General features: G+C 38.1%; 1 protein-coding gene across 2 annotated transcripts in view; it reads left to right on the top strand.

The window, feature by feature from the left end:
- Positions 1 to 26,169, top strand: part of LOC141395435 (protein peste-like) — an 83,863-nt gene that overhangs the window by 52,260 nt on the left and 5,434 nt on the right. For both annotated transcript variants that reach the window (XM_073971289.1, XM_073971288.1), the window contains exons 3-5: positions 14,700 to 14,894; positions 25,545 to 25,850; positions 25,918 to 26,136. In XM_073971289.1, the coding sequence (XP_073827390.1) occupies positions 14,751 to 14,894; positions 25,545 to 25,850; positions 25,918 to 26,136 (669 nt within the window). In that variant the 5' untranslated portion in view covers positions 14,700 to 14,750. The remainder of the gene's footprint in view (positions 1 to 14,699; positions 14,895 to 25,544; positions 25,851 to 25,917; positions 26,137 to 26,169) is intronic.

The raw sequence follows: 26,169 nt of genomic DNA, 5'->3' as shown, positions 1-26,169 counted from the left end.
CCTTTGTGGGGGAGGTACCTTTAGGGAGGACCGATATGGGCCATTTTAGAAGTTAAATTAAATTTTGACAAAATATTAGGAGATCCAAATTGTAGACCAAATTGATTGCCCCATTCAAATGATATCGTTCTAGAAGTTGTGGACTGGTATTGCCCCATGAAACTAAGTTTGGATATAATATGACGAAGACCAAATGTTGGACCAAATCGGTTGAACAGTTCGAGAGTTATAGGGTTTTTGTAACCTTTCGGGCTGTTTTCCTAAGAAATAATGGAACCTGATCTATATCTGGTAGATATATTAAGATGTGCAAAGTATGGATTACATCGGTCACTCCCCTTAAGAGTTATCTTGCGCACAATTTTTCCGAACATTTTTGAAATTTTGCGGGGGAGGTACCTGAAGGAGTGGACCGATATGGCTTATCTTCGAACTTAAACTATGTTTGGACACAATATTACGGAGGCCGAATCGGCACATCCGTTCGAGAGTTATCTTGCGCTCCATCCACTACACACGGTGTTATAGGGGCTTTTTGCATCTTTCAGGCTATTTTCTCAAGAAGAATGGACTTGCCCCTGATTAAACTTGTACCGCCGTATGGTGGGCAACGAATACAAGTTGTTGCAACAAAAATCAAAGCGATTCGAGAGCAGGTCCTAATCTGAACTTATCTGAAATTTTGTGTGGGAGGTACCCGAAGGAGTGGACCGATTGAGTCCATTTTAGAATTTCATCTAAGTTTAGTAGAAATTTCACGATGTGCAAAGTATGGATCAAATCGGTTACTTCCTTCAAGAGTTATCGTGCGCTCAAATTTTCCGAACATGTTCGAACTTTTGTGGGGGAGGTACAGGAAGGAGTGGATCGATATAGACCATCTTCGAACTTAAACTAAGTTTGGACAAAATATTACGAAAGCCAAATTTTGGACCGAATCGGCAGATCCGTTCGAGAATTATCTTGCACTCCAACCACTAACACGGTGTCATAGGGTTTTTTTGTAACTTTCAGGCCCATTTTCTCAGGAAGTATGGACTTGCCCCTAATGAAACTTACAGCGTCGTATAGAGGACAGCAAATACAACTTGCGTAAACAAAAATCAAAGCGATTCGAGACCAGGTACTAAACTGAACTTTTCCGAAAATTTGTGTGGGAGGTACCCGAAGTAGTGGACCGATTGAGTCCATATTGGAACCTCATCTAAGTTCGGTAGAAATTACACGATGAGCAAAGTATGGACCAAATCGGTTATTCCCTACAAGAGTTATCGTGCGCACAAGTTTTGCGACAATTTTTGAACATTTGTGGGGGAGGTACCTGAAGGAGTGGACCTATATGGGCCATCTTCGAACTTAAATCGAATCTGGACAAAATATTTCGATACCCAAAATTTGAACCGAATCGATTGATCCGTTCGCGAGTTATCGTGCGCACCAGCCAGCCAGACAGACAGACAGACGGACAGACAGACAGACGGACGGACATTGCTAGATCTACTCAAAATTGTCTGAAACGGATATCGTACAAACATACTTGGGGTCTAAAACCATTATTTCGATGAGGCACATTTTTGGTCGTATCAAAGTGTAAATACCCTCTTTAGCCTAAAGGCTGAGGGTATAAAAATGGGGATTTCTGACGCACAATGGTCGCTTGTTTTGTGTATTGTGCCACCGATATTTGCCAATAAACGGTTGAGTTGAGCAGTTATTTTCACCGCTTTTGTAGCAACATGTCATCTTGAAGTCCAACCTTATACCTATGTATATAATTTATACTATGATTCGAATTAAGTATCAGGTCGCCGATATTAAAACCGATCTCGATCGGTACATACTGTCTTGTGAGAAGAAGTATCTCCGTTTTGCGGGTAGATAAGCGGAGACCTGTGTGTCTAGCCACATTTTTATTCTGATCATGACCAACCTTAATTTGCGTTATGCTTCGGTCGTTTGTACACACGTTAGTTTGTATGACGTTACTCATACGTTTTTGAACTAGGACAACTCCAGCTATATTCTCAGCGTATGCCACAAGGAACGTGTTTTTTCGGACATTTCAATCTTCAGTATGTCGTCGTTACTTAAGTTCCATAGATCTGGGCCAATACTCAATACTCCTCCGTCCTTCTGTTATATTCTAAAGCAGTTCTCTGTTGTTTTAATAATCAGCTAGGATGAGTTTAAGATATGATGGTACTTTGAATTTCGATTCCAGTGCTTCTGGGGCGTCTCTCCATCTGAGGCTGTTAAATGCATTTTTAACATCGAGGGTGGCTAGTAATGTCAGTGGTCTGATATGATGATTTTTCTGTTGCCCATTTTGAAAAGCTAGTATGACCTCTCTCAATGCACCAACCGTGTATCTGCCAGGTCTAAACCTCTGCTGTCTGCTTGATAAGACTCCTCTATAATCAATGGCCTTTTCCAACCTCGGTTTTAGGAGTCTTTCAAGCAGGTTGCCTGCTGTATAGAGTATACAGAGCGGTCTATAAGCAGATGAGGATTCCGGGTGGTCTTTGTTCATGAGTACTAGTTCCTGAGTTTTCTACATTTTGGGGAATTTTCCTTGCGTTCTGGACGTTTAGAAGCTATTTCTTTCATCACTTTCCTTGGTATGTCGTCTGGGCCTGATGTCTTCCTGGCCTTTAGTTTTACTGCAGCTGCATTGCGTTCTTCCTTAGTGAAGAGTGGGCATTGCCCCTTCTTGCCGGTTATTGTGTGTGTGGGGAAGAGCGATCTTACTAGGAACGTAGTTTTGACTTCGTCCATTAGTGGTGTCGAATTTTTTGGGTTCAATTTTTCCATAAAAAGTTTATATTCCGTGCCATAAGGGTTAGAGTTGATGTCCTCCCATAGACCTTCCCACATTCGCCATTTGCTATCGAGTATTTATACCCTACACCACTATGTGGGGAGGGTATTATAAGTTGATTTTGGCCCAAAAGTTTGTAACACATCGTAATAATGGTCGTACACCTATACTTATATGTACCAAAATGAATGTCTCGACGATCTGAGTCGATTTGGCTATGTGTGTCCCTCCGTCTGTCCATCTAAACCATGTTGTCACGCTACAGGTCGCAATTTTGATCGTATCATCACCAAATTTTGGGTGTTGATGGGGGTCCGGAGGGGAAGAGGCCTCTTGATTTTGGTGATGGTCGAATAATATTTAGGGTTCGAAATGGGCAAAAAATTTATTCGGAGAAAAAGTATACTTTTTATTAAAAAACGAATACTTCCACTTCTATAAATGGGAATACAAAAAGCAAAACATGGCAAGGAAAGTAGAAAATATCACCTTTACAACGATGTAAACTAGGCTGTCGTAGGTGGTGAAACAACGGATATATTGCAATAGTCGCTAATCCAACCCAACTTTTTATTTTTGCGATTATAATTGTAATGACGAATACCACAGATTTTGCTGGGGACCTTCCAGAACCTGACTATGAAAGTAGAAAAATCCCAACTTTACAATGATGCCAACTAGGTTCGCATAGTTTTTTGTAATCACGTGGTGGGGGTCCCACAGAGGAAGAAGCCTATTAAGTTTGGTGATGTTCGGATAATATTCAAGGGTCGGAATAAGCAAAAAATTATGTGGAGAAAAGTCAGGAAAAGAAGAAAAGATCTCCTTTACATTGGCGTATGTGGTCAAACAACCGAGATATAGCAAAAGTCGGTAATGCATCCAATTTTTCCATGTTTTTGTAATTACGCTACAGGTTGGTATTGTGGTGGTTGTTGGGGTTTTATTATTATTATTACTTACTTAGCTGGCCCGTTACAGAACATTTGTTCCATAGACCGAACTAAGAAAAGATCTCCAATTCTCTCTGTTTAGTGCTTCGCTTTTTGGAATACAACGCCTTGTCATCTCTTCATCCACTTGTTTGCGCAATCTATTCTTTGGTCTGTCAATTCTGCTTGCACCGCCATGTGGCTCGCTTTATACGCCTTTTTAGCGGGTTCGATACGTTTAACTATATTGATGTCGTTGTATACCAGATACAGCTCGTGGTTCATACATCGTCGATATTCACTGTCAACGCAGATCGGTCCTTAGATCTTTCGAAGTACCCAGGCTTCGGAACCATACATCAGCACGGGTAGTATCAGTGTTTTGTACAGCGTTATTTTTGTTTGACGAGTTGTGGCTTCGTTTTTAAAGTGCTTACTTAAGCCAAAGTAGCATCTGTTGGCCAATACAATTCTCCTTTTTATTTCACAACTGATGTCGTTTGTTGTGTTTACGGCGGTCCGATCTCAATGGACGCATTGCGCGTCGACACCATCAAATTGGTCTTCTCACCGTTTACCGCCAGACCCACTTTAGCAGATTCTCCTTCTACCTTCACAAAGGTATCAGTTACTTCTTATACTGATCGCCCATGTCTATATCATCAGCATACGCAAGTAACATGTGGCTATTGGTGTAGATTGTGCCACTTCTTTTGACGTTTGCCTCTCGTATAACGTTTTCCAGCAGGATGTTGAAGAGATCACACGAAAGGCTGTCTCCTTGTCTGAAACCTCTGTTGGCAGAAAACTCTTCGGAGAGGTTCTTTCCTATTTCAATTGAAGATATTGCATCAGTTAAAGTTATCTTACAAAGCCGGATGAGTTTTGCGGGGATACCAAATTCAGACATTGCGTGGAATACCTTTGATCGGAGGGGACTGTCGAATGCTGCTTTATAATCGACAAAAAGGTGAAATGTGTCGATCTGCATCTCTTGGGTCTTCTCTAGGATTTGCCGCAGGGTGAATATCTGGTCAATGGTGGACTTGCCAGGCCTAAAGCCGCATTGGTATGGTCCAATTATTTCGTTGACCATGGGCTTTAGTCGTTCACACAATATCCCTGACACTACCTTGTAGGCGATAGGGAGAAGACTATTGCCCACATAGTTGGTGCATAAAGTCTTATCTCCTTTCTTATGGACGGGACACAGGATTCTCAGGTTCCAATCGTCGGGTACGCGTTCTTCCTGCTAGCTGATGAATACACCTTATCAGCGTGTCGCCTCCGGTTTTGAACAGCTCGGCTGGTAAGCCATCGGCTCCTGCTGCCTTATTATTCTTCAGCCGATTTATTGCTGTCTTTTGCTGTCATCTTGGCTGGGCGGAATACCTTCAATACCATCTTCTGGGATTGGGACTGTGGTATCTTCGTCGTCTTCGCTGCTATTGGATACCAACAGTTTTGAAAAATGCTCTTTCCATATCCTGAGTACACTATCTGTATCAGTTACCAGATTACCTTGCTGGTCTCTACAGGCGGATGTGCGTGTACCAAAGCCTTCAGTTTGATGCTTGACTCTTTGGTAGAATTTTCGGACTTCATTCTGGCTCCTGTACATCTCGATTTTTTCACATTCCCGCTTTTCCATCTCTCTCTTTTTCCTGCGGAAAAGACGTTTCTCCTCTCTCCTTTTCTCCCTGTATCTCTCTCGTGCGCTACGCGTTGCTACGGATTGTAAAGTAGCCGTATATGCCGCATTTTTCTCTTCGGTGGCAGCACGACACTCCTAATCATACCATGGATTCCTTGGTGGAGATATCTGGTATCCAAGTATGGATTTTGCGGCTGTTTGCATGGAGTGGGCAATATGTTGCCATTGTGTTGTTATGTTATCGGGACAAGGAGTGCTCGCATTAAACAATTGGGCTAGTTGAGTGGAATATGCTGTGGCTATCTGTTGTGATTGCAGCTTACCGATGTCTAACTTTCGTGTTGTGTCTGTTCGTACTTTGTTTGCTACGTTTAAGCGGGTGCGTACCTTTGCTGCAACAAGGTAGTGGTCCGAATCAATGTTTGCGCCTCGGAACGATCGTACATCCAACACGCTCGATGAATGTCTTCCATCTATCACAACATGATCAATTTGGTTTCTTGTTTTCTGATCTGGAGACAGCCAGGTGCCCTTATGAATATCGAGATGATTAAATCTGGTACTGCTAACTACCATGTTTTTTGCAGCTGCAAAGTCTATCAGCCTCATACCATTGTCAGATATTTCACTGTGGAGACTGAATTTCCCGACTGTTGGGCCAAATATATTCTCCTTTCCAATTTTGGCATTAAAATCGCCTAGAATGATTTTAATGTCATGGGCAGGGCAACGGTCATATATGGTATTACGATACCATATTTTTATACCCTACACCACACTATCGTAAACGGTCTTAATAACATAATAATCTGCTAAAAAAAAACTCGGCGTAAAACGGTCAAGTCTTAGTTTAGAACACTTGAAGTATTTTTTGATGGTTTTTCCAACTTTGTGACAATTTTACGACCTTTATGACGATTTTCGGCAAAAATCTGTTTGCATATTTTATGCATATGCAAAATAAATACAAAATATGACCCTGTTATTGAATTCAGTTTTCTTTGAAACGAATTTTGGTCCAATCAGAATCTTCGTATCTTTATTATTAAAAAAAAAAATATGCAAAATCCGATGTCTAATTATTATTATCATCATTGATATGCATATCAAACTGTCCATATTCAAGACCTCCATAAAGAACTCGATCATGCCTTGCACCGAATCAGTTTGGTTTTGGTGCACCATTAAAATTTTGATTTTACATTTCAAAGTGTAAGTTTATTTTTTCATTCCCAGCCAGCATTTTTTGAAAATTTTAGTCAAATTCGAGTCTTTTTTGATCCGATTGCACGATTAAAAAGCTGGAATATGAGCTCATTTTCTGATCATAAATGACTCCTTTGTCGGTAGGAAAACATAACCTCAGACGACTCGTCTAAGCAAATCACAAATGAGTCTTCCTCTGCATTAGTTTCGAGTCATTTTTGTCCATTTTCTGATGGTATATAAAGTCTTTTTCGAGTCATATTTCATTCATTTATTGGTGATTTGTTGATTAATGTCTGACTCTTTTTCGAGTCTTTTTTGGGTCATGTTAATAATCGTTTTTGAGTCTTTAGGGAGTCATTTATGAGTCTTTTTTAAACGAAATAAATTAAAAGAATTTTCTCTTTATTCTTTTTTGTTTATTTCCTATGTTTTGTTGTCTTTTCTTCTTTGTTATGTCTTTTAATTATCCTTTATGTTGCATGTGAGTGTACTGCTTCTTCATTTCACTTGGCAAAACCTGAACATGTGTTGTGTTTGTCTATAAACTTAATATTATATGTTACATTTATATCAAAGTTTAGTAGAAAGTGTATATGAGAATTATTTACAAACAAACAAAAATAAAACAAAATAATTGGTTTTTAATCACCTAACTGTTCAAAATATGATCAGAAGATACATAATTATAATCACTTTTCAAACAACTGCATGACCCATTTTTGATTAAGCATTTTTCAATCTTCCAGATGAACAAAATGTGACAATAAATAACAAAAAAAATGTCACATTTTAAACACCTCAATGATTTATTTGTGATTGCTACACATTTGTTGTTGTATTTTAAACTGAACTCTTTTTAATCATTACAGGGAGTCACTTTCGAGTCGCTTTCTGATCATACAAGCGACTTAATCAATTTTTGATCACCGAAAGGACTCTAAAAAGACTCCTTAAAGTGATTTTTGAACAAACAGTCTTCCAAATGCTAGCTGGGTTATTTCAATTCCAAGAAATCTAAATGAGGTTGTGTAAAAATGTTACCTTCAGAGTAATACTATAGTATATTGATATGATTTATACTTATTTGATTTGGTGTCAATAAACTTTTTGTGGCTTCCTTTGTTTTAGTAACGATTTTTTTAATTTATTCCAAAGAGCTAATCACCACAGGAATTTTGAGAAATGAATTTGTGTTACTTCATAATTTTCTGTTAAGTTCAATGAACGGAATATCAAGTAATGGATATCAATTCCTTGTAACACATCCGCAGAGTGGCGATAATTAAAATTGTGGTTAAAATATATGAAGATATTCCTTAAAAACATATTTTTAAACGTTTCAAAGCCCCGTAATAAATGTTGAACTTTTAGATTTTATAGTACCTCACTCCCCTTTCACAATCTAAAAATGTTCATGCAACAAATCTCCCATAAATGAATTCAATATCAATGTTCAAATATCAAATAACATCATACCCTCGATATTACACATTCCCGCCCAAGTGGTTATGTACTATGACACCACCGCGAATATTTTCATATGATTTCTTCTTCTTCCATCTATTATTGAATGTGCCATAATTTCCTTAAATGCTATTTAAAGACAGCAATGAAAATCAGTTGCTTCTTGCTGCTCGGAGTTGAAGAAAATTAAATTCAATGTAGAATTTGTATAATTGAATAAATCAATTGACCCTATGATCTCCTTGTTGTTGTATGCTGATGATTCTGATGGGTCTTTGACATTATTTCTTCTTTATGGGATGGTTGTCATCTTTTGCCTGCGATTGGCAAAAGATACAGAAAAGCGAGAAACGAGAGACAGATATTGGGACAGACAAACCGACAGCAATCATGCAACTCTGACAATCATCACCCAGCTCTAGATGAACACGAAATGAGTATATCATGGAATGATATCTCACTTTTGAAGAAAGATTATGCATGGTCATGCTCACATATGAATGTACTACATCTGTTCCATTGGACACTGGCCACACTTAAATATCACTTTTCGTGATCTTTACCTCCACCCCAAACACGTTGGGGAGCATTAACAGAACACTGATATTAAATGTCTGGTGCTGATGAATTAGGCGCGACAACGACAACACGAAACAATAGATCGCCAACAATCAAATTATATTGTCGGTCAAGCAATAAAAGAGAGACAAGGGAACCCCCCTTCCAATCCAACACATTGTCTATAACAAATATTAATTGTAAAACTAATTATTTTTTTTACTTTTTACTGCTGCTTTATTATGGGGGCTCCTCCATTAATTTGCTCGAAAATCATACGAAGTTAAAAGCTTCCGCCTATAAATTTGTCACACATGCCACCACCACCAAAGCACGCTTGACTGCGATAAAGAGTAGGTGGGTGTACTGGGGAAATGTAACTTCAATTTTTATTTTTTATTAAATTTGGTTAATTAAAATTTTTAATTGCATTATGGCCTAATTTCAAAATCTGTAGACAAAACAAGTGGGGAAGTTTAAGAATTTTTTTTGAAGGACAATCAGACCAAACAATTTGGGATTTTTACAATATTTTTTATTTTTTTTTTAATTTTTTTGAGGGACACCAGAGCAACAAGGTGTTGATTTTTAAGAATATTTTTTGAAGGACCATCAGAAAAAAATTTGAGGATTTTTAAGAATATTTTTTGAGGGACACCAGAGCAACAAAGAGAAGATTTTTAAGAATATTTTTTGAAGGACCATCAGAAAAAATGTTGATGATTTTTAAGATTATTTTTGAGGGACCACCAGACCAAAATAGTGGGGTGTTTTTAGAATATTTTTTGAAGGACAACGAAGCCAAACAAGTGGGGATTTTTAAGAATATTTTGCAGGCCGTAAGACCAAACATATGTGGATTTTTAAGAATATTTTTTGAGGGTCTATCAGACCAAACAATTTCGGATTTTTAAGAATATTTGTTGAGAGACTTTAGGCCAAACAAAAGGGGATTTTTTAAGAATATTTTTTGAAGTATCATCAGACCAACAAGTGGGAATTTTGAAACATTTTTTGAGGGACCATCAGAAAAAAAACGGGGATTTTAAGAATATTTTTAGAGGCACCATCAATCCAACTAAATGAGAATTTTGGAATATTTTTTAAGTGTCAATTAGACCAAACAAGGGGAAATTTTTAAGAACATTTTTTGAGGCACCACCAATAGCAAACTAGTGGTGATTTTTAAGAATATGTTTTAGGAGACCATCAGACCAAGGAAGTGGAAAAACTGCCAAAGTGAATCTAGACATTTTTAAGAATATTTTCTAGAATTTTTCTATCAGTCCAAAGAGGTTCGAATTTTTTAGGAATATTTTTTGAGCATCCATCAGACCAATAAAGTGAGAATTTTTATGAATATTTGTTGAGGGAGCGTCAGCCCAAACAACTGGGGATTTTAAAGAATATTTTCTGAAGGACCATCAGACCAAACAAGTGGGGATTTTTAAGAATATTTTTTGAGGCACCTTCAGGCCAAACAGGCGTGGATTTTTAAGAATATTTTTTGAGGCACCTTCAGGCCAAACAGGCGTGGATTTTTAAGAATATTTTTTGAGGGACCTTCAGGCCAAACAGGCGTGGATTTTTAAGAATATTTTTTGACGGACCTTCAGGCCAAACAGGCGTGGATTTTTAAGAATATTTTTTGACGGACCTTCAGGCCAAACAGGCGTGGATTTTTAAGAATATTTTTTGACGGACCTTCAGGCCAAACAGGCGTGGATTTTTAAGAATATTTTTTGAGGGACCTTCAGGCCAAACAGGCGTGGATTTTTAAGAATATTTTTTGACGGACCTTCAGGCCAAACAGGCGTGGATTTTTAAGAATATTTTTTGAGGGACCTTCAGGCCAAACAAGCGTGGATTTTTAAGAATATTTTTTGAGGGACCTTCAGGCCAAACAGGCGTGGATTTTTAAGAATATTTTTTGACGGACCTTCAGGCCAAACAGGCGTGGATTTTTAAGAATATTTTTTGACGGACCTTCAGGCCAAACAGGCGTGGATTTTTAAGAATATTTTTTGACGGACCTTCAGGCCAAACAGGCGTGGATTTTTAAGAATATTTTTTGACGGACCTTCAGGCCAAACAGGCGTGGATTTTTAAGAATATTTTTTGAGGGACCTTCAGGCCAAACAGGCGTGGATTTTTAAGAATATTTTTTGAGGGACCTTCAGGCCAAACAGGCGCTGATTTTTAATAACATTTTTGAAGGGACCATCGGACCAAACAAGTGGGATTTTTAGGAATATTTTTTGAGGGGCCATCCGACCAACCGAGTGGGGATTTTTAACAATAGTTTTTGAGGGACCATCATACGAAACAACTTGGGATTTCTACAATCCCGCGACGGCCGGTTCTATGCACCGGATTGACTGGGAGGAATCTTCGACAAGGGGTCGTCACCTCAACAATTAAGTGTTTGTGTTCGTGTATTTTTTTTACCATGGGAACGGCAATTTATCCCGGAAAGCCTGCTCCGAGCACTTCTGGTCCGTGCCGGGATAGAAATGAACCCCGGGCCAGTATGGATCTGTTCTGTCGTCGTCTGACTCCTCGTCGTCATCGGAATACGAGACGCCCCCGCAGTCTCCCCACACAACAACAACAACAACAGATGCAGCATCTAACACCACATGTTGTTCTTCAACGTCCCTGCAATTCAATTGCAACGGTCTCCGCAATAAGGTCTGTGAAATTGTGGACTTTATGATTCGGAAAAACATCATGAGCGCCGCGATCCAGAAAACAAAGCTCACCGCCACCTATAGCTTACGTTGTGATGGTTACAACGTTTTGCGGAAGGATCGCACAAGAAGCGGAGGAGGAGGACTTGCCTTCCTAATACACCAGTCTGTGAAATTGTGGACTTTATGATTCGGAAAAACATCATGGGCGCCGCGATCCAGGAAACAAAGCTCACCGCCACCTATAGCTTACGTTGTGATGGTTACAACGTTTTGCGGAAGGATCGCACAAGAAGCGGAGGAGGAGGACTTGCCTTCCTAATACACCAGTCTGTCCAGTACAGACCTATCTCGCTTGAGCTTGGCTCTAGTGACCCATACATGGAGTGTATGGGGGTAGCAGTAAAGTGTGGTACTGCCGAGGTAGAGCTGCTTAATGTGTACATACCGCCGATGAATAGCTGTGCCCGGCGTTATATGCCCAATATTAGTTTGTTTTTAGAGGGCGATAACCGTCTGGTGCTAGGGGACTTCAATGATCATCATGAGCTTTGGCCTGATAAATGACGTATCCTGGCATTCCGTCATTTCCCTTAGTTCGGACCACTTCCCCATCATCGTCTCCGTAAACAGACTACCCGACTTCATAACCTCTGAACGCCGTACTTTCCTGAACCATGGGAAAGCTGATTGGCAAGGTTTCAGAGAATTTACTAATGACCGCTTGCCCACTCCCTCAGATCCTCGGGTAGCTGAGAGAACTTTCCGAGACATCATCACTAAAGCAGCCGCTTGCTACATACCTGCTGGTCGAATACCCGAAATAAGACCAAATTTCCCAGCAGAGGCGACGGGACTAGCATATGATGAGCTACGTCGTACGAACCCCGAAGACCCAAGAGTTATTGAACTTACTCTTGAAGTCAACAGGCTAGCGGAAAAAGTGGCTAGACCATCTGAAGCAATGCAACATTCGTGCAGGAATAAGTAAATTGTGGGCAACGGTTAAATCACTCTCGAGTCCGGAAAAGAAGGATGACAGAACGGCTGTTACTTTCAACGGCGTGACAGTAACTGACCCAAAGAGGTGCGCGTGTTATTTTAACCGGCAGTTCATAGAGCACCCCGAAAGTGATAGGGCGAAGAGAAGTGTGCTACGCCGTATAAGAAGAGCTCTCTCAGCCGAGGAGGTACCACCACAATTTACGATGGGCGATGTTGCAGATGTCATCGGAAACGCTACCGCGACAATTTACGATGAGCGATGTTGCAGATGCCATCCGAAACGCTAAATCACTCAAAGCGTTGGGCCCGCACCGAATATCGATGGTAATGCTTAAGCAGCTGGATGAACCTGGAGCTGAGTATTCTCAACCTATCGTTAGCCACCCATGTTGTACCAGATGCCTGGAAAGTTGGCAGGGTGGTCCCGGTGGTTCACTCCTGTCACCAGTAGCAAAGATCCTAGAGGCGCTACTATTCCCGACGATGAGAAGGTGTTTTCCAGTTGCCCAACATCAACATGGATTTCGAAAAATGCATAGTACTACCAGAAAAGGCCGTGCGACCGAACAGTCATGGTGGCTCTTGACCTATCGAAGGCCTTCGATACCGTCAACCATGCCAAGCTGTTCGAGGATATAGAGAAAACTAATCTCCAGCCATGTTTGAGACGTTGGGTAATCAACTATATGTGTGGACGCCAGTCGTTTGTAGAATTCAGAAACAAGAAGTACAAAACCCGTAAAGTGAAACAGGGAGTACCCCAAGGAGGGGTGATATATCCGGAACTGTTTAACCTCTACCTTTCTGAAAATCCACACCCTCCAGACGGCATAGATATCGTGATGTATGCGGATGATTGTACGATCTTGGCGTCGGGTGCTATCGTCGATGACATATGTGATAGGTTAAATGTCTACATAGCTGACCTAGTGCAGTTCTTCCATCTGAGGAATATGAAAATATCCACCGCTAAATCCACAGCCACACTGTTCACCACATGGACGGCTGAGATGAGGCTCTCACTGAACATATTGGTCGATGGTGCACTGATTCCGACCACGTACTACCCTAAAATACTGGGTGTAACATTCGATAGCATGTTCAAGTCGTCCGCGCATGCCACAGCTATTTGCAATAAGATCAGAATAAGGTTCTCAAGTCGCTGGCCGGCAGCACTTGGGGTGCTGATAAAGAAACCTTTTTGACCACCTACAATGCGAAGATACAGTGTGAATGCCGTACTTGGAGTCCATCCCCCATCCATCGCAGCAGAAGAACGCCAGCTGCCAAGGCAGCAGTTAGGATCCGGACGATGCAGCCGCCTCAATTCGTATTGGGCCAGAATTGACAGCTAACCCCACTCACCTGTCTCCTCATATATTTGAGGGGCCATCAGTCAACACAATTGGGGATTTTTAAGAATATTTTTGTGAGGCCATCAGACCAAAAAAGTGGGGATTTTCAAAAATATTTTTTGAGGGACGATCAGACCAAATAATTTGGGATTTTTAAGAATATTTTTTTATGGATATCAGACCAAACAATTTGGGATTTTTAAGAACATTTTTTGAGGGACCAACAGTCCAAAGAAGTGCATATTTTTTTTAATATTTTTTGAGGGTCCATCGAATCTGTTTGAAATGTCTGTCGGCCATATTTAAATGTATTAAAAAAATATGTCACGCCCAAACCACAAAACCAAAAAAAAAAACTACATCTAAAGCATGACAATTATTTGTTAATTGATTACTTGCTGACAGATGTCAATTATCTAATTTCATAACAAAATTTTATGAGTTACTTATTGACAGCGTATTTAACAATTATTATTAATATGAGCCCGTCGTCGTCGTTGGCTTGAATCAAAAATGTTGCATTCAACGGTACTGTGTTTCGTGGAACTTAACAAAAGTCTACATTGCAGGCAGAGCTTCTCATCTTACATCAGATTCTATTACATTTGTTATTCAACAATTACTGACTGAAAGTAGTTATTCGAAGTTCTAGCAGTAATTATTCACCACATAGCTTAGCTATTGAGTAACAATGATGACGAGACATTTTTTGTTCTCGTTGGGCGCAAATATCAATTCAGATGTTAGAAAACACCCGGTCGATTCTGATGTTGGAGAAAATTGATTGTAGAGAGAAAAATTGATTTTCAACAATTAACGAGGGTGAATAAGATAATCACTTGCCAACCGGGTTTAAATAGTTAGCATAACCGCCTTGTACTGGATATATTTGAATCCCCGAGTTCCAGGCAAGACAGCAATAAATGTTTTCTCTGTATTATGGGCTTATACATACATATTTCTTTAATTTAAAATCTTTTTTTAACATTTTCATTTCTCTTCCTTTACTTTCAGTTATTTTATTTAACGCCATAATCCTGTAGCTCCAAATACAAAAAAAAAACAATGCCACAAAAATCCAAAAATATGAGAACGTATGGATCTGGAAATAGGCTGATATTCTGTAGCAGTTTGGGCTTTCTGCTGGGAATATGTGGTATTTTATGCGGAATGTTTTGGGAACAACTATTCGATTCCATGTTAAATAAGGTGAGTTTTGAAATATAACTGATCCACATTCACAATGTCCACAATACAATAAAAACAAAAGAAATCAAAGACAAGTAAAACCAGGGCCGAATTTTTATACCTTTCACCATAAATTATATTAAAAACAGACTTCAGCCATTTCGGTGGCTCGATAATGTGGCTAAAACTTGAAAAAAAACGTAAAATCGGGCGGTATCGCTCTATTGGAGAACTAGTACTTAATACCAATTTTCAGCTATTTCGGCAGGAAAATAAGGCTAAAACCTCCTACGGAGGTCTTCTATTCTATAGAAGTCTCCTACGGAGGTCTTCTATTCTATTCTATAGAAGTCTCCTACGAAGGTCTTCTATTCTATAGAAGTCTCCTACGGAGGTCTTCTATTCTATAGAAGTCTCCTACGGAGGTCTTCTATTCTATAGAAGTCTCCTACGGAGGTCTACTATTCTATAGAAGTCTCCTACGGAGGTCTTCTATTCTATAGAAGTCTCCTACGGAGGTCTTCTATTCTATAGAAGTCTCCTACGGAGGTCTTCTATTCTATAGAAGCCTCCTACGGAGATCTTCTATCCTGTAGAAGCCTCCTACGGCGGTCTTCTATTCTATAGAAGCCTCCTACGGCGGTCTTCTATTCTATAGAAGCCTCCTACGGCGGTCTTCTATTCTATAGAAGCCTCCTACGGAGGTCTTCTATTCTATAGAAGCCTCCTACGGCGGTCTTCTATTCGATAGAAGTCTCCTACGGAGTTCCTCTATTCTATAGAAGCCTCCTACGGAGGTCTTCTATTCTATAAAAGCTTCCTACGGAGGTCTTCTATTCTATAGAAGCCTCCTACGGAGGTCTTCTATTCTATAGAAGCCTCCTACGGAGGTCTTCTATTCTATAGAAGCCTCCTACGGAGGTCTTCTAATCTATAAAAGCTTCCTACGGAGGTCTTCTAATCTATAAAAGCTTCCTACGGAGGTCTTCTATTCTATAGAAGCCTCCTACGGAGGTCTTCTATTCTATAGAAGCCTCCTACGGGGGTCTCCTATTCTATAGAAACCTCCTATTCTATAGAAACCTCCTACGGAGGTCTTCTATTCTAAAGAAACCTCCTACGGAGGTCTTTTATTCTATAGAAGCCTCTTACGGAGGTCTTCTAGTCTAAAGAAGCCTCCTACGGAGGTTTTCTATTCTATAGAAACCTCCTACGGAGGTCTTCTATTCTATAGAAACCTCCTACGGAGGTCTTCTATTCTATAGAAACCTCCTACGGAGGTCTTCTATTCTATAGAAACCTCCTACGGAGGTCTTCTATTCTATAGAAACCTCCTACGGAGGTCTTCTATTCTATAGAAGCCTCCCACGGAGGTCTTCCATTCTATAGAAGCCTCTGTAGTATGTCACCAACACATTATGTTGCCATACATTTAGATGTTCGATATTTTGTTTTGTTATGCTGATCGAGCGCCACTACGAGTTCATTGCTTTGTTTTTCTTTTTGTTTCGCAGCGCCACAGCGAGTTCATTACTCACTCATATGTAGGACAATGGTTTAGAGTTCCAATTGGAATTCAAGACTATTGTAATGAGTCAGTTGGCCAATGGGATTGAAGAATATCCCAATAGTAGAATCATTGAGTAAAATTCTAAAATATGAATATGAGTGAAAGACTCAAATGTATGACAACATATGTGGGATATTACATATACACATACATATGTAATTGTAACGATATTGAACTCTTTTCCTATTGGTTGGGAGTTGTTCAATATCGAGTATTTTTGTGAATATTAGAAAATAAGAACTCAAATGTTAGATTTAAGAATTGTATATAAATAGCGAAAAGAAAATAAAGAAGGCAGACCTATTCTGAACTTGCACTTTGCTCTATTAGCAAAGTTAGAGCTAACCTCTGAGTTTCCTTTGTATAGTACATGGCGATCCTGCCAAATTAACTTCCAAATTAACTTCCAAGTATTCCTGCGTTCCATCCGCAGATGAAAATAGCTGATCCTGCGTCAAGCCGCAGAGAAGTTCCTTTGAAGACACTGCCATACTGTCCGGGCAGTCCGATCCAAGCCAGGATCGTGGATTAAAGAAGAAGGACCACCACCAACCACCAACCAGATGTCAGGCCCTCAACCTATTACGATAGAAGAATATAAGAGAAGGAGTCAACGGAGGTCTAGAGAGGAGGACCGGCTCACGGAGATTCCTTTGGTCGACACCCCTCGCCGTAGAGGAGGCTATACATGGAGACTTAAGAAGGAGAAGGCCCTTCTTCTACGTGAAATTAATTCAGATCCGCCACCTCCTTGGGACCGGGCGTCGAGGTTATGGTTACGCGTAGACGAGATTGAATTCCTCATAAGGAATTATCTCGAAAATAGGAAGTAAGAAAATTTTTTTTATTATTAAACGCTGCATCAATCTGCAGACGTTAGGGCCAGTAAGCGCTAGCCGCTCGTGGTCAAATTTTTTTTTTTTTTAAATAAAAAAAAGATTATGAAATGAAATAAAACGGTGTTCAAAATTTTGTAAACCATGGGAAGCACCCAGACAAAGATAAGCGAAGTAATTCAAGCAACTGCTAATGCTCCAACAGCAGTAAGTGTGAGCGTAGAGGTATTAATATTAATTTGTGTTATTATAACCATAGTAGCAATAATAAGATATTTAAGGAGATATGTAAAGAAACAAATACGCAAGCAACAAGCCAGGTTGAGTGCGTTGCAGTAGAAACCGAGACTAAAAATTTTAATACCATGATTAATTGAAGAAACATAACATTGTAGTTAAAAATTGTAATACTGTGATTGAATGAAGAAAAATAATATTGTAGTTAAGAATTGTAATAGACCATGGATAAGGTTTTACAGTCTTTAGGTATATTAATATCAAATGCGAGAAAGTCATTGAGCAAACCGTACACAAAGGAAACCATAGGAAAAAAGAAATTAGAGTTAGAAAACTTACAAACAGACTTTAAGAACATACTAGAAAAAGAAGAGCTCGTAGATCCAGTTAAGTTTCGGACGAGGTTTAACGAATTGAAAGCTGAAGCTTTAGGCTTATTATTAGAACACTCAGAATCAGCTCAACAGGTTAGAGATAAAAACACTGCAGAACAAGAAGGCAAGATGGAGACCAGTGATCTGAAGACTATTGTTACTTTAATACCGGTTTTTACAGGTAAAAAAGAAGATTTGGAGGGTTTCGTTGCTAATCTAGAGTTAGTATATGAGACGGTTCCTGAGGAAAAGAGAGAATTCTTCTTTAAATATGTCTTTTGTTCAAGATTAGATAGTCGGGTCCAGAATAGGATTAAACAGAAAGGGATACCTAAAAATATCACTGGGTTATTATCTGCTTTGAAGACAGCCTATAAGCCCGTAAAGTCGTCTAATGCCATTTTGAACGAATTGACTGGTTTAACTCAGAGAAATAACAACTTGCAAGGTTTCGCTAATAAAATAGAAAGTCTTGTTTCTGAGCTTAACGAGATTCAGATTTCTGATTTAGGTGAACAATGTAGAGAAGCAATAATAGCTACTAACAACCTGACAGCATTCAATACATTCTTGAATGGGCTTCAGGATCAACAAATTGTTTCAACTATTGAGGCTAGTCGTGTATCGACATTTGCCGATGCTTTGCGAATTGCAGAAAGATACGTATCTCGTACGAAACAGAAAGACGTGATGTACCATAATGCACAAACTAATAGGGATAATAAAAATGGTAAAAAGAAATATTACAATAACGGTAATAATAACAAACGATATAACAACAATAATGGTAACAATGACAGTAATAATAATAATGGCTACAACCGAAATAAAGGTAATAAAAACAACAAAAATAATAACAGGAATGGACGTAATAACAGCAATAATAATAACAGGAATAATAATGGAAATAGGAAAAACAATAACAACTGGAACAATAATAACCATAATAGTAACAATAACAGAAACAACAATAACTACAATAGTAGGGATTATAATGTTAACCAGGTACAAGATCAGGGAAACTTTCAGGTTCCGGAGACCCCAAGACCTTCGTCTTCGGAGAGCACACAGTAAAAAACAGAAACATTTTCAGTATATCATCTAACCTCAAGAATTATGTAAGATTAAACATAGTAGATGCAGACTATCCACTTACATTTTTAATTGATACGGGTGCAGATATTTCTTTGTGTAAGGAGAAATTTTTGTACCGTTATGAGGAAAATCCAGATGATTATTGCAATTTAACAGGCATTTCGAGGGAAATAATTAAATCTTTTGGGTCAACTAATATTAAAATAGATATAAATGGTATGGTTATTGAGCATAGTGTTCAGCTAGTATCAAATGATATTCCGCTTAGTACAGATGGAATTTTAGGCAGAGATTTTTTATCGAAATTTAAGTGTAACGTTGATTATGATAGGTATATCCTAACATTTAATTTAAATGGTGAAAGCATCACAATTCCTATACATGATAGTTCTTTCAAAATCAATCAGGTAGTTGTACCAAAAAGGAGTGAAATCATTCTACCTTTTACCATCAATTTGGTAGAAGATGCAGTAGTATTAAATCGGGAAATTACGAAAGGTGTGTTTTTGGCTAATTCTATAATTCCGAAAAATGGAAATAAGCATATCAAATTACTGAACGTTACTGACCAAGACATGACGATAGATCATATGAAATTAGAAACAGTTCCTTTAAGCAATTATGATATACTTACGGTTAACCATTCTTACTCACACAGTAGTTATACGGATGAACGTTTTGAGAGGTTAATAAGCAAAATTAATTTAGATGACTTAAGTGAAGGTCATAGGAAAGAAATTGTAGCTATATTAAGGAAATATCAGTCGACATTCCATCTTGAAGATGAGGATTTAACGACAAACAATTTTTATAAGCAGAAAATTAACCTTGAAGACAAAAATCCTGTTTATATAAAGAATTATAGACTACCACAAGCACATAAGGAAGAAATAAATGCTCAAGTACAAGATCTTTTGAAAAGTAGAGTAATTGAACCATCAGTTAGTCCTTATAATGCACCATTGCTTTTAGTTCCAAAGAAAGGACAGACGGATTTGAAGAAATGGAGATTAGTTGTAGATTTTAGGAAACTTAATGATAAGATTGTTAATGACAAGTTTCCATTAACTCGTTTGGACGATATTTTGGATAGATTGGGTAGAGCGAAATATTTTTCGACGTTAGATATGACTAGTTCTTTTCATCAGATTGAACTTGATCCTAAGTCAAGACCACTGACAGCATTTTCGACATCTAATGGGCATTATCAGTATACAAGGTTACCTTTTGGTCTTAAAATATCATCTAATAGTTTTCAACGTATGTTGACAATAGCCTTATCTGGTTTGGAGTCTGAAGCATTTCTTTATGTGGATGACATAATAGTTTTTGGATGTAGTTTCAAACACCACAATGAGAATCTCATTAAGGTACTAGATAGACTGAATAGGTACAATTTGAAACTCAACCCTAATAAATGTTGTTTCTTGAAACCAGAGGTAGTTTATTTAGGTCATTTAATAACTCCTAATGGAATTAAGCCAGATCCTTCAAAATACGATGCAATAACCAAGTATCCAGTTCCAAAAAACGCAGATGACGTTAGAAGATTCGTAGCATTTTGTAATTACTATAGACGATTCATTAAAAATTTTGCCGAAATAACTACATGTTTGAACTCATTATCTAAGAAGAACACTAAATTTGAATGGACGGAACAATGCCAAAAGTCATTTGAGACACTTAAAAATAAGTTAATAACACCACCAATTTTACAGTATCCAGATTTTGATAAACCTTTTATACTAACTACAGATGCTTCTGATTTTGCTCTAGGTGCAATACTATCGCAAGGAGGAATAGGAAATGATAGACCAATATCTTATGCAAGCCGCTCTTTGAATAAACATGAGAAGAATAAGCCAGTCATTGAAAAGGAATTATTGGGTATACATTGGGGAATTCAGTTTTTCCATCCTTATCTTTATGGTAGGAAATTTATAGTGGTTACGGATCATCGTCCACTAGTCTCATTGTTTTCTCATAAGAATCCAAGTTCCAAGTTGACAAGAATTAGATTAGAACTATCAGACTATGATTTTGAAATTGTGTATAAGAAAGGAATTAATAATACTAATGCTGATGCACTTTCACGTATTAAAATAGACTCCAATATATTAAAAACAATGATACCTCAGAATATTGACGAAAAAGTTAAGAAATCGCTGGTGATAACACGAGGAATGAAAAATAAATTGCGCAATAATATGGATAAAGATAATGAGATGACATATCCCGATGAGCCTGATCAACTCAAAGTAGTGGAATGTACATCCATTAAAGATATAAAGCTAGCTAAAAAATTAAAATTTATAATTGATGTGTCGACAAAAGAATTCACTTTTCTTGATAATCATTCTGTGAACGAATTGGCCATAAGATGTAGTGATAATCCTTATTATCTAGATAATATTTTGGAGAAGCTATCATCTGAGTTAAGCAGATTGAGTATTAAGAATATCGCACTTAGTAAAAGTGACGATATATTTGAAATAATAACCCATGGGAAATTTAAAGAAAAAGTAAATAAATACTTAAAAAATTGTGACGTCAGAATTCTTTTATACGAAAATCCTCGAAAAATATTTAATGAAAAAGAAAAATATGAATTGATAAAATTGTATCATGATACACCATGCGGAGGTCATTTTGGAGTAAGAAAAACATTATTAAAACTAAAACAGAAATATATATGGAAGAACATGTGCAAGATGGTAAAGAAATACGTATCTACATGTGATTTGTGCCAAAGAAATAAACAGATTAGACATACCAAAGAACCGTTAATGAAGACAGATACACCATTAAGTAGCTTTGATACAGTAGTAATTGACACGGTAGGACCCTTAAGACCCTCAGATAATTATAGATATATGCTAACTATGCAATGTGAATTAACTAAATACATAATAGCTGTACCAATGGAGACAAAGGAAGCCAAATCAATAGCTAGAAATTTAAATGAACATTTAATATTGAAGTATGGAATATTCAAGACTCTAAAATCCGACAGAGGTACTGAATTTGTAAATGAACTGATGGATGAAATGTGTAAACTCTTAGATATAGAACAAAAGTTCTCTACACCTTACCATCATGAGACAGTAGGTTCAGTTGAAAGAAATCATAGAGTTCTAAACGAATATTTTCTTTCTTTTGTGAATAATGATAATTGGAATGAATGGATACCATATTATGCTTTTGCATACAACATAACACCACATGTTGACACAGGGTATTCACCATTCGAGTTAATTTTTGGAAAATTACCGACAATGCCAGGCGAGAACGTAATGAATAGTGAAAAAGTGTATGATACAGAGAATTATGCTAAAGAATTAAGGCTTAGGTTAAAACTTTCATTAGAAAACGCTAGAAATATAATTGAACAGACTAAAATCAAGAGAAGTTTAAATTCATTAAATAATACGAATAGAATAGATATTAAAATAGGAGATTTAGTTTTAGTTAAAAAGGAGAATAGAAGAAAAAATGAATCACCTTATCATGGTCCATATGAAATAATCAATATTGAAAATTTAAATGTTACAGTAAGAATTAATAATAAAGAAAAAGTATTTCATAAGAATTTGTTAAAGAAATATCACAAGTAATCTTAAACCAAAAAAAAATTGTATTTTATTTTAAGATTCTTACTTTAAGTATGTATGTAAACAAAAAATTATTTTATTTCCGAATACAAAAAAAAAAACAAAATATACTTAGCCCACTTAAGATCATATGTCAAAAGAACAATTTTGTAATTTTAAGTTATTCACAAAGAAACAACTTGACACCAACGAAAAGAATTGTCATAAAATGCATACAATTTGTTTATGCACACAAAAAAAAAAGTTGTATACATTTCTTTTAAGGGTGAGGGTGTAGTATGTCACCAACACATTATGTTGCCATACATTTAGATGTTCGATATTTTGTTTTGTTATGCTGATCGAGCGCCACTACGAGTTCATTGCTTTGTTTTTCTTTTTGTTTCGCAGCGCCACAGCGAGTTCATTACTCACTCATATGTAGGACAATGGTTTAGAGTTCCAATTGGAATTCAAGACTATTGTAATGAGTCAGTTGGCCAATGGGATTGAAGAATATCCCAATAGTAGAATCATTGAGTAAAATTCTAAAATATGAATATGAGTGAAAGACTCAAATGTATGACAACATATGTGGGATATTACATATACACATACATATGTAATTGTAACGATATTGAACTCTTTTCCTATTGGTTGGGAGTTGTTCAATATCGAGTATTTTTGTGAATATTAGAAAATAAGAACTCAAATGTTAGATTTAAGAATTGTATATAAATAGCGAAAAGAAAATAAAGAAGGCAGACCTATTCTGAACTTGCACTTTGCTCTATTAGCAAAGTTAGAGCTAACCTCTGAGTTTCCTTTGTATAGTACACCTCCTACGGAGGTCTTCTATTCTATAGAAGCCTCCTACGGAGGTCTTCTATTCTATAGAAGCCTCCTACGGAGGTCTTCTATTCTATAGAAGCCTCCTACGGAGGTCTTCTATTCTATAGAAGCCTCCTACGGAGGTCTTCTATTCTATAGAAGCCTCCTACGGAGGTCTTCTATTCTATAGAAGCCTCCTACGGAGGTCTTCTATTCTATAGAAGCCTCCTACGGAGGTCTTCTATTCTATAGAAGCCTCCTACGGAGGTCTTCTATTCTATAGAAGCCTCCTACGGAGGTCTTCTATTCTATAGAAGCCTCCTACGGAGGTCTTCTATTCTATAGAAGCCTCCTAAGGAGGTCTTCTATTGTATAGAAGCTTCCTAAGGAGGTCTTCTATTGTATAGAAGCCTCCTACGGAGGTCTTCTATTCTATAGAAGTTTCCTAGGGGAGAGGTCTTCTATTCTATAGAAGCCTCATACTGAGGTCATTTGTTCTATAGACGCTTTCTGCGTAGGTCTTTTATTCTAAAGATGAGGAGGTACTATTCCATAGAAGCCTCCTACGGAGGTCTTCCATTCTATAGAAGCCTCCTACGGAGGTTCTCTATTCTATAAAAGCCTCCTACGAAAGTCTTCTATTCTATAGAATCCTCCTACCGAGGTCTTCTATTCTATAGAAGCATCCTACCGAGGTCTTCTATTCTATAGAAGCATCCTACGGAGGTCTTCTATTCTATAGAAGCCTCCTACGGAGGTTCTCTATTCTATAAAAGCCTCCTACGAAAGTCTTCTATTCTATAGAATCCTCCTACCGAGGTCTTCTATTCTATAGAAGCATCCTACCGAGGTCTTCTATTCTATAGAAGCATCCTACGGAGGTCTTCTATTCTATAGAAGTTTCCTAGGGGAGAGGTCTTCTATTCTATAGAAGCCTCATACTGAGGTCATTTGTTCTATAGACGCTTTCTGCGTAGGTCTTTTATTCTAAAGATGAGGAGGTACTATTCCATAGAAGCCTCCTACGGAGGTCTTCCATTCTATAGAAGCCTCCTACCTAGGTCTTCTATTCTGTAGAACCCTCCTACAGAGGTCTTTCATTCTATAGAAGCCTCCTACGGAGGTCTTCTATTCTATAGAAGCCTCCTACGGAGGTCTTCTATTCTATAGAAGCATCATACCGAGGTCTTCTATTCTATAGAAGCCTCCTACGGAGGTCTTCTATTCTATAGAAGCCTCCTACGGAGGTCTTCTATTCTATAGAAGCCTCCTACGGAGGTCTTCTATTCTATAGAAGCCTCCTACGGAGGTCTTTTATTCTATAGAAGCCTCCTACGCGGAGGTCTTTTATTCTATAGAAGCCTCCTACGGAAGTCTTCTATTATATAGAAGCCTCATACGGGGTCTTCTATTCTTTAGAAGCCTCATACGTAGGTTATTTGTTCTATAGACGCTTTCTGCGTAGGTCTTCTATTCTAAAAATGAGGAGGTACCACCACAATTTACGATGAGTGAAGTTGCAGATGTCCCAACATGGAATCTCAATGGGAATGCTTAAGCAACTGGATGAACCCGAGGCTGAGTATTTAATAAGTGTCCTCAATTGTACCAAAGGTCTATAAACGGGAGTTCTCCAAGGCGCGAAATTATATCCGAAACGTTATTCGCTATTCTACAGTTTTTGCGATAAGATCAGAAGAAGTCGCTGGGCGGTAGTACTTGGGGTGCTGACAAAGAAACCTTGTTGTCCTGTTACAAAGCAATATGCCGGTCTGTGGTAAGCTATGTTGCGCAGGGTGGTATGTAAATGTTAGCTCTACGCATTGGAAAAGTATTCAAACCTGGCAGAATGCAAAAGGGTGTCTCCTAATAACTCCGTTGGACCATGTACATAAGGATGCGAACATTTCAACAACAAGATGTTGTTAATGCAGTCAGTACCTGTCGTGAGCATCCCTGTCACAATCTTGTGGACATTATCTAGAGGAATTACAAACCGAAGCCTCTAGATCAACGAGCCGACTGATCCTTTTTTACTTGTCTCCCTTCATTTTCATCTCGACATTGTGAAGAAGGTCTTTTTTCGAATCCCCTATTATGTTTTAAAACATTAACCTTGTATTTTCATATTATTCCAGGAAATGGTCCTTCGACCGGACTCAGTGATATACAGTCGATGGAAAAACCCGCCGTTAGAATTGAATTTAGATATCTATTTATATAATTGGACAAATCCGGAAGATTTTGGTAACTCTTCAGTTAAGCCAATATTGGAACAATGTGGACCATATCGTTTTAGGGAGAAACCGGATAAAGTCGATATAAATTGGCATCCGGAAAATGCCTCTGTGACATATCGTAGGAAAAGTTTATACTACTTTGATGCTGCTGGCAGCAATGGTAGTTTGGATGATATGATTGTTACGCTAAATGCTGTGGCTTTGGTGAGTAGAAGATAACACACAAACATACATATCTCCAGGTGTTCTAAGGTAGCATTTTTCTTTTCAGGCTGCTGCCGCAAAAACCAAATCTTGGGATATGATGAACACCAGAATGGTGAATATGGGCTTGTCGGTGTATCAACAAGAAGTTGCGGTAACGAAGACAGTCGATGAGCTATTATTTACCGGTTATAGTGATGACATGATGACCACGGCTCGTACCATGACAAATATTTTTGGTAAAAAGGTGGAAGTCCCCTTTGATAGATTCGGTTGGTTTTATACGGTAAGACTGACTTTGAAGAATGCTTTGATTCAG

The sequence above is a fragment of the Musca autumnalis genome, unplaced genomic scaffold, assembly GCF_047663935.1.
Source record: "Musca autumnalis isolate F117 unplaced genomic scaffold, ASM4766393v1 scaffold_2, whole genome shotgun sequence".
NCBI lineage: Eukaryota > Metazoa > Arthropoda > Insecta > Diptera > Muscidae > Musca > Musca autumnalis.
The sequence above is the reverse complement of the archived record's forward strand: the minus strand, read 5'-3'. Positions and strand labels throughout refer to the sequence as shown.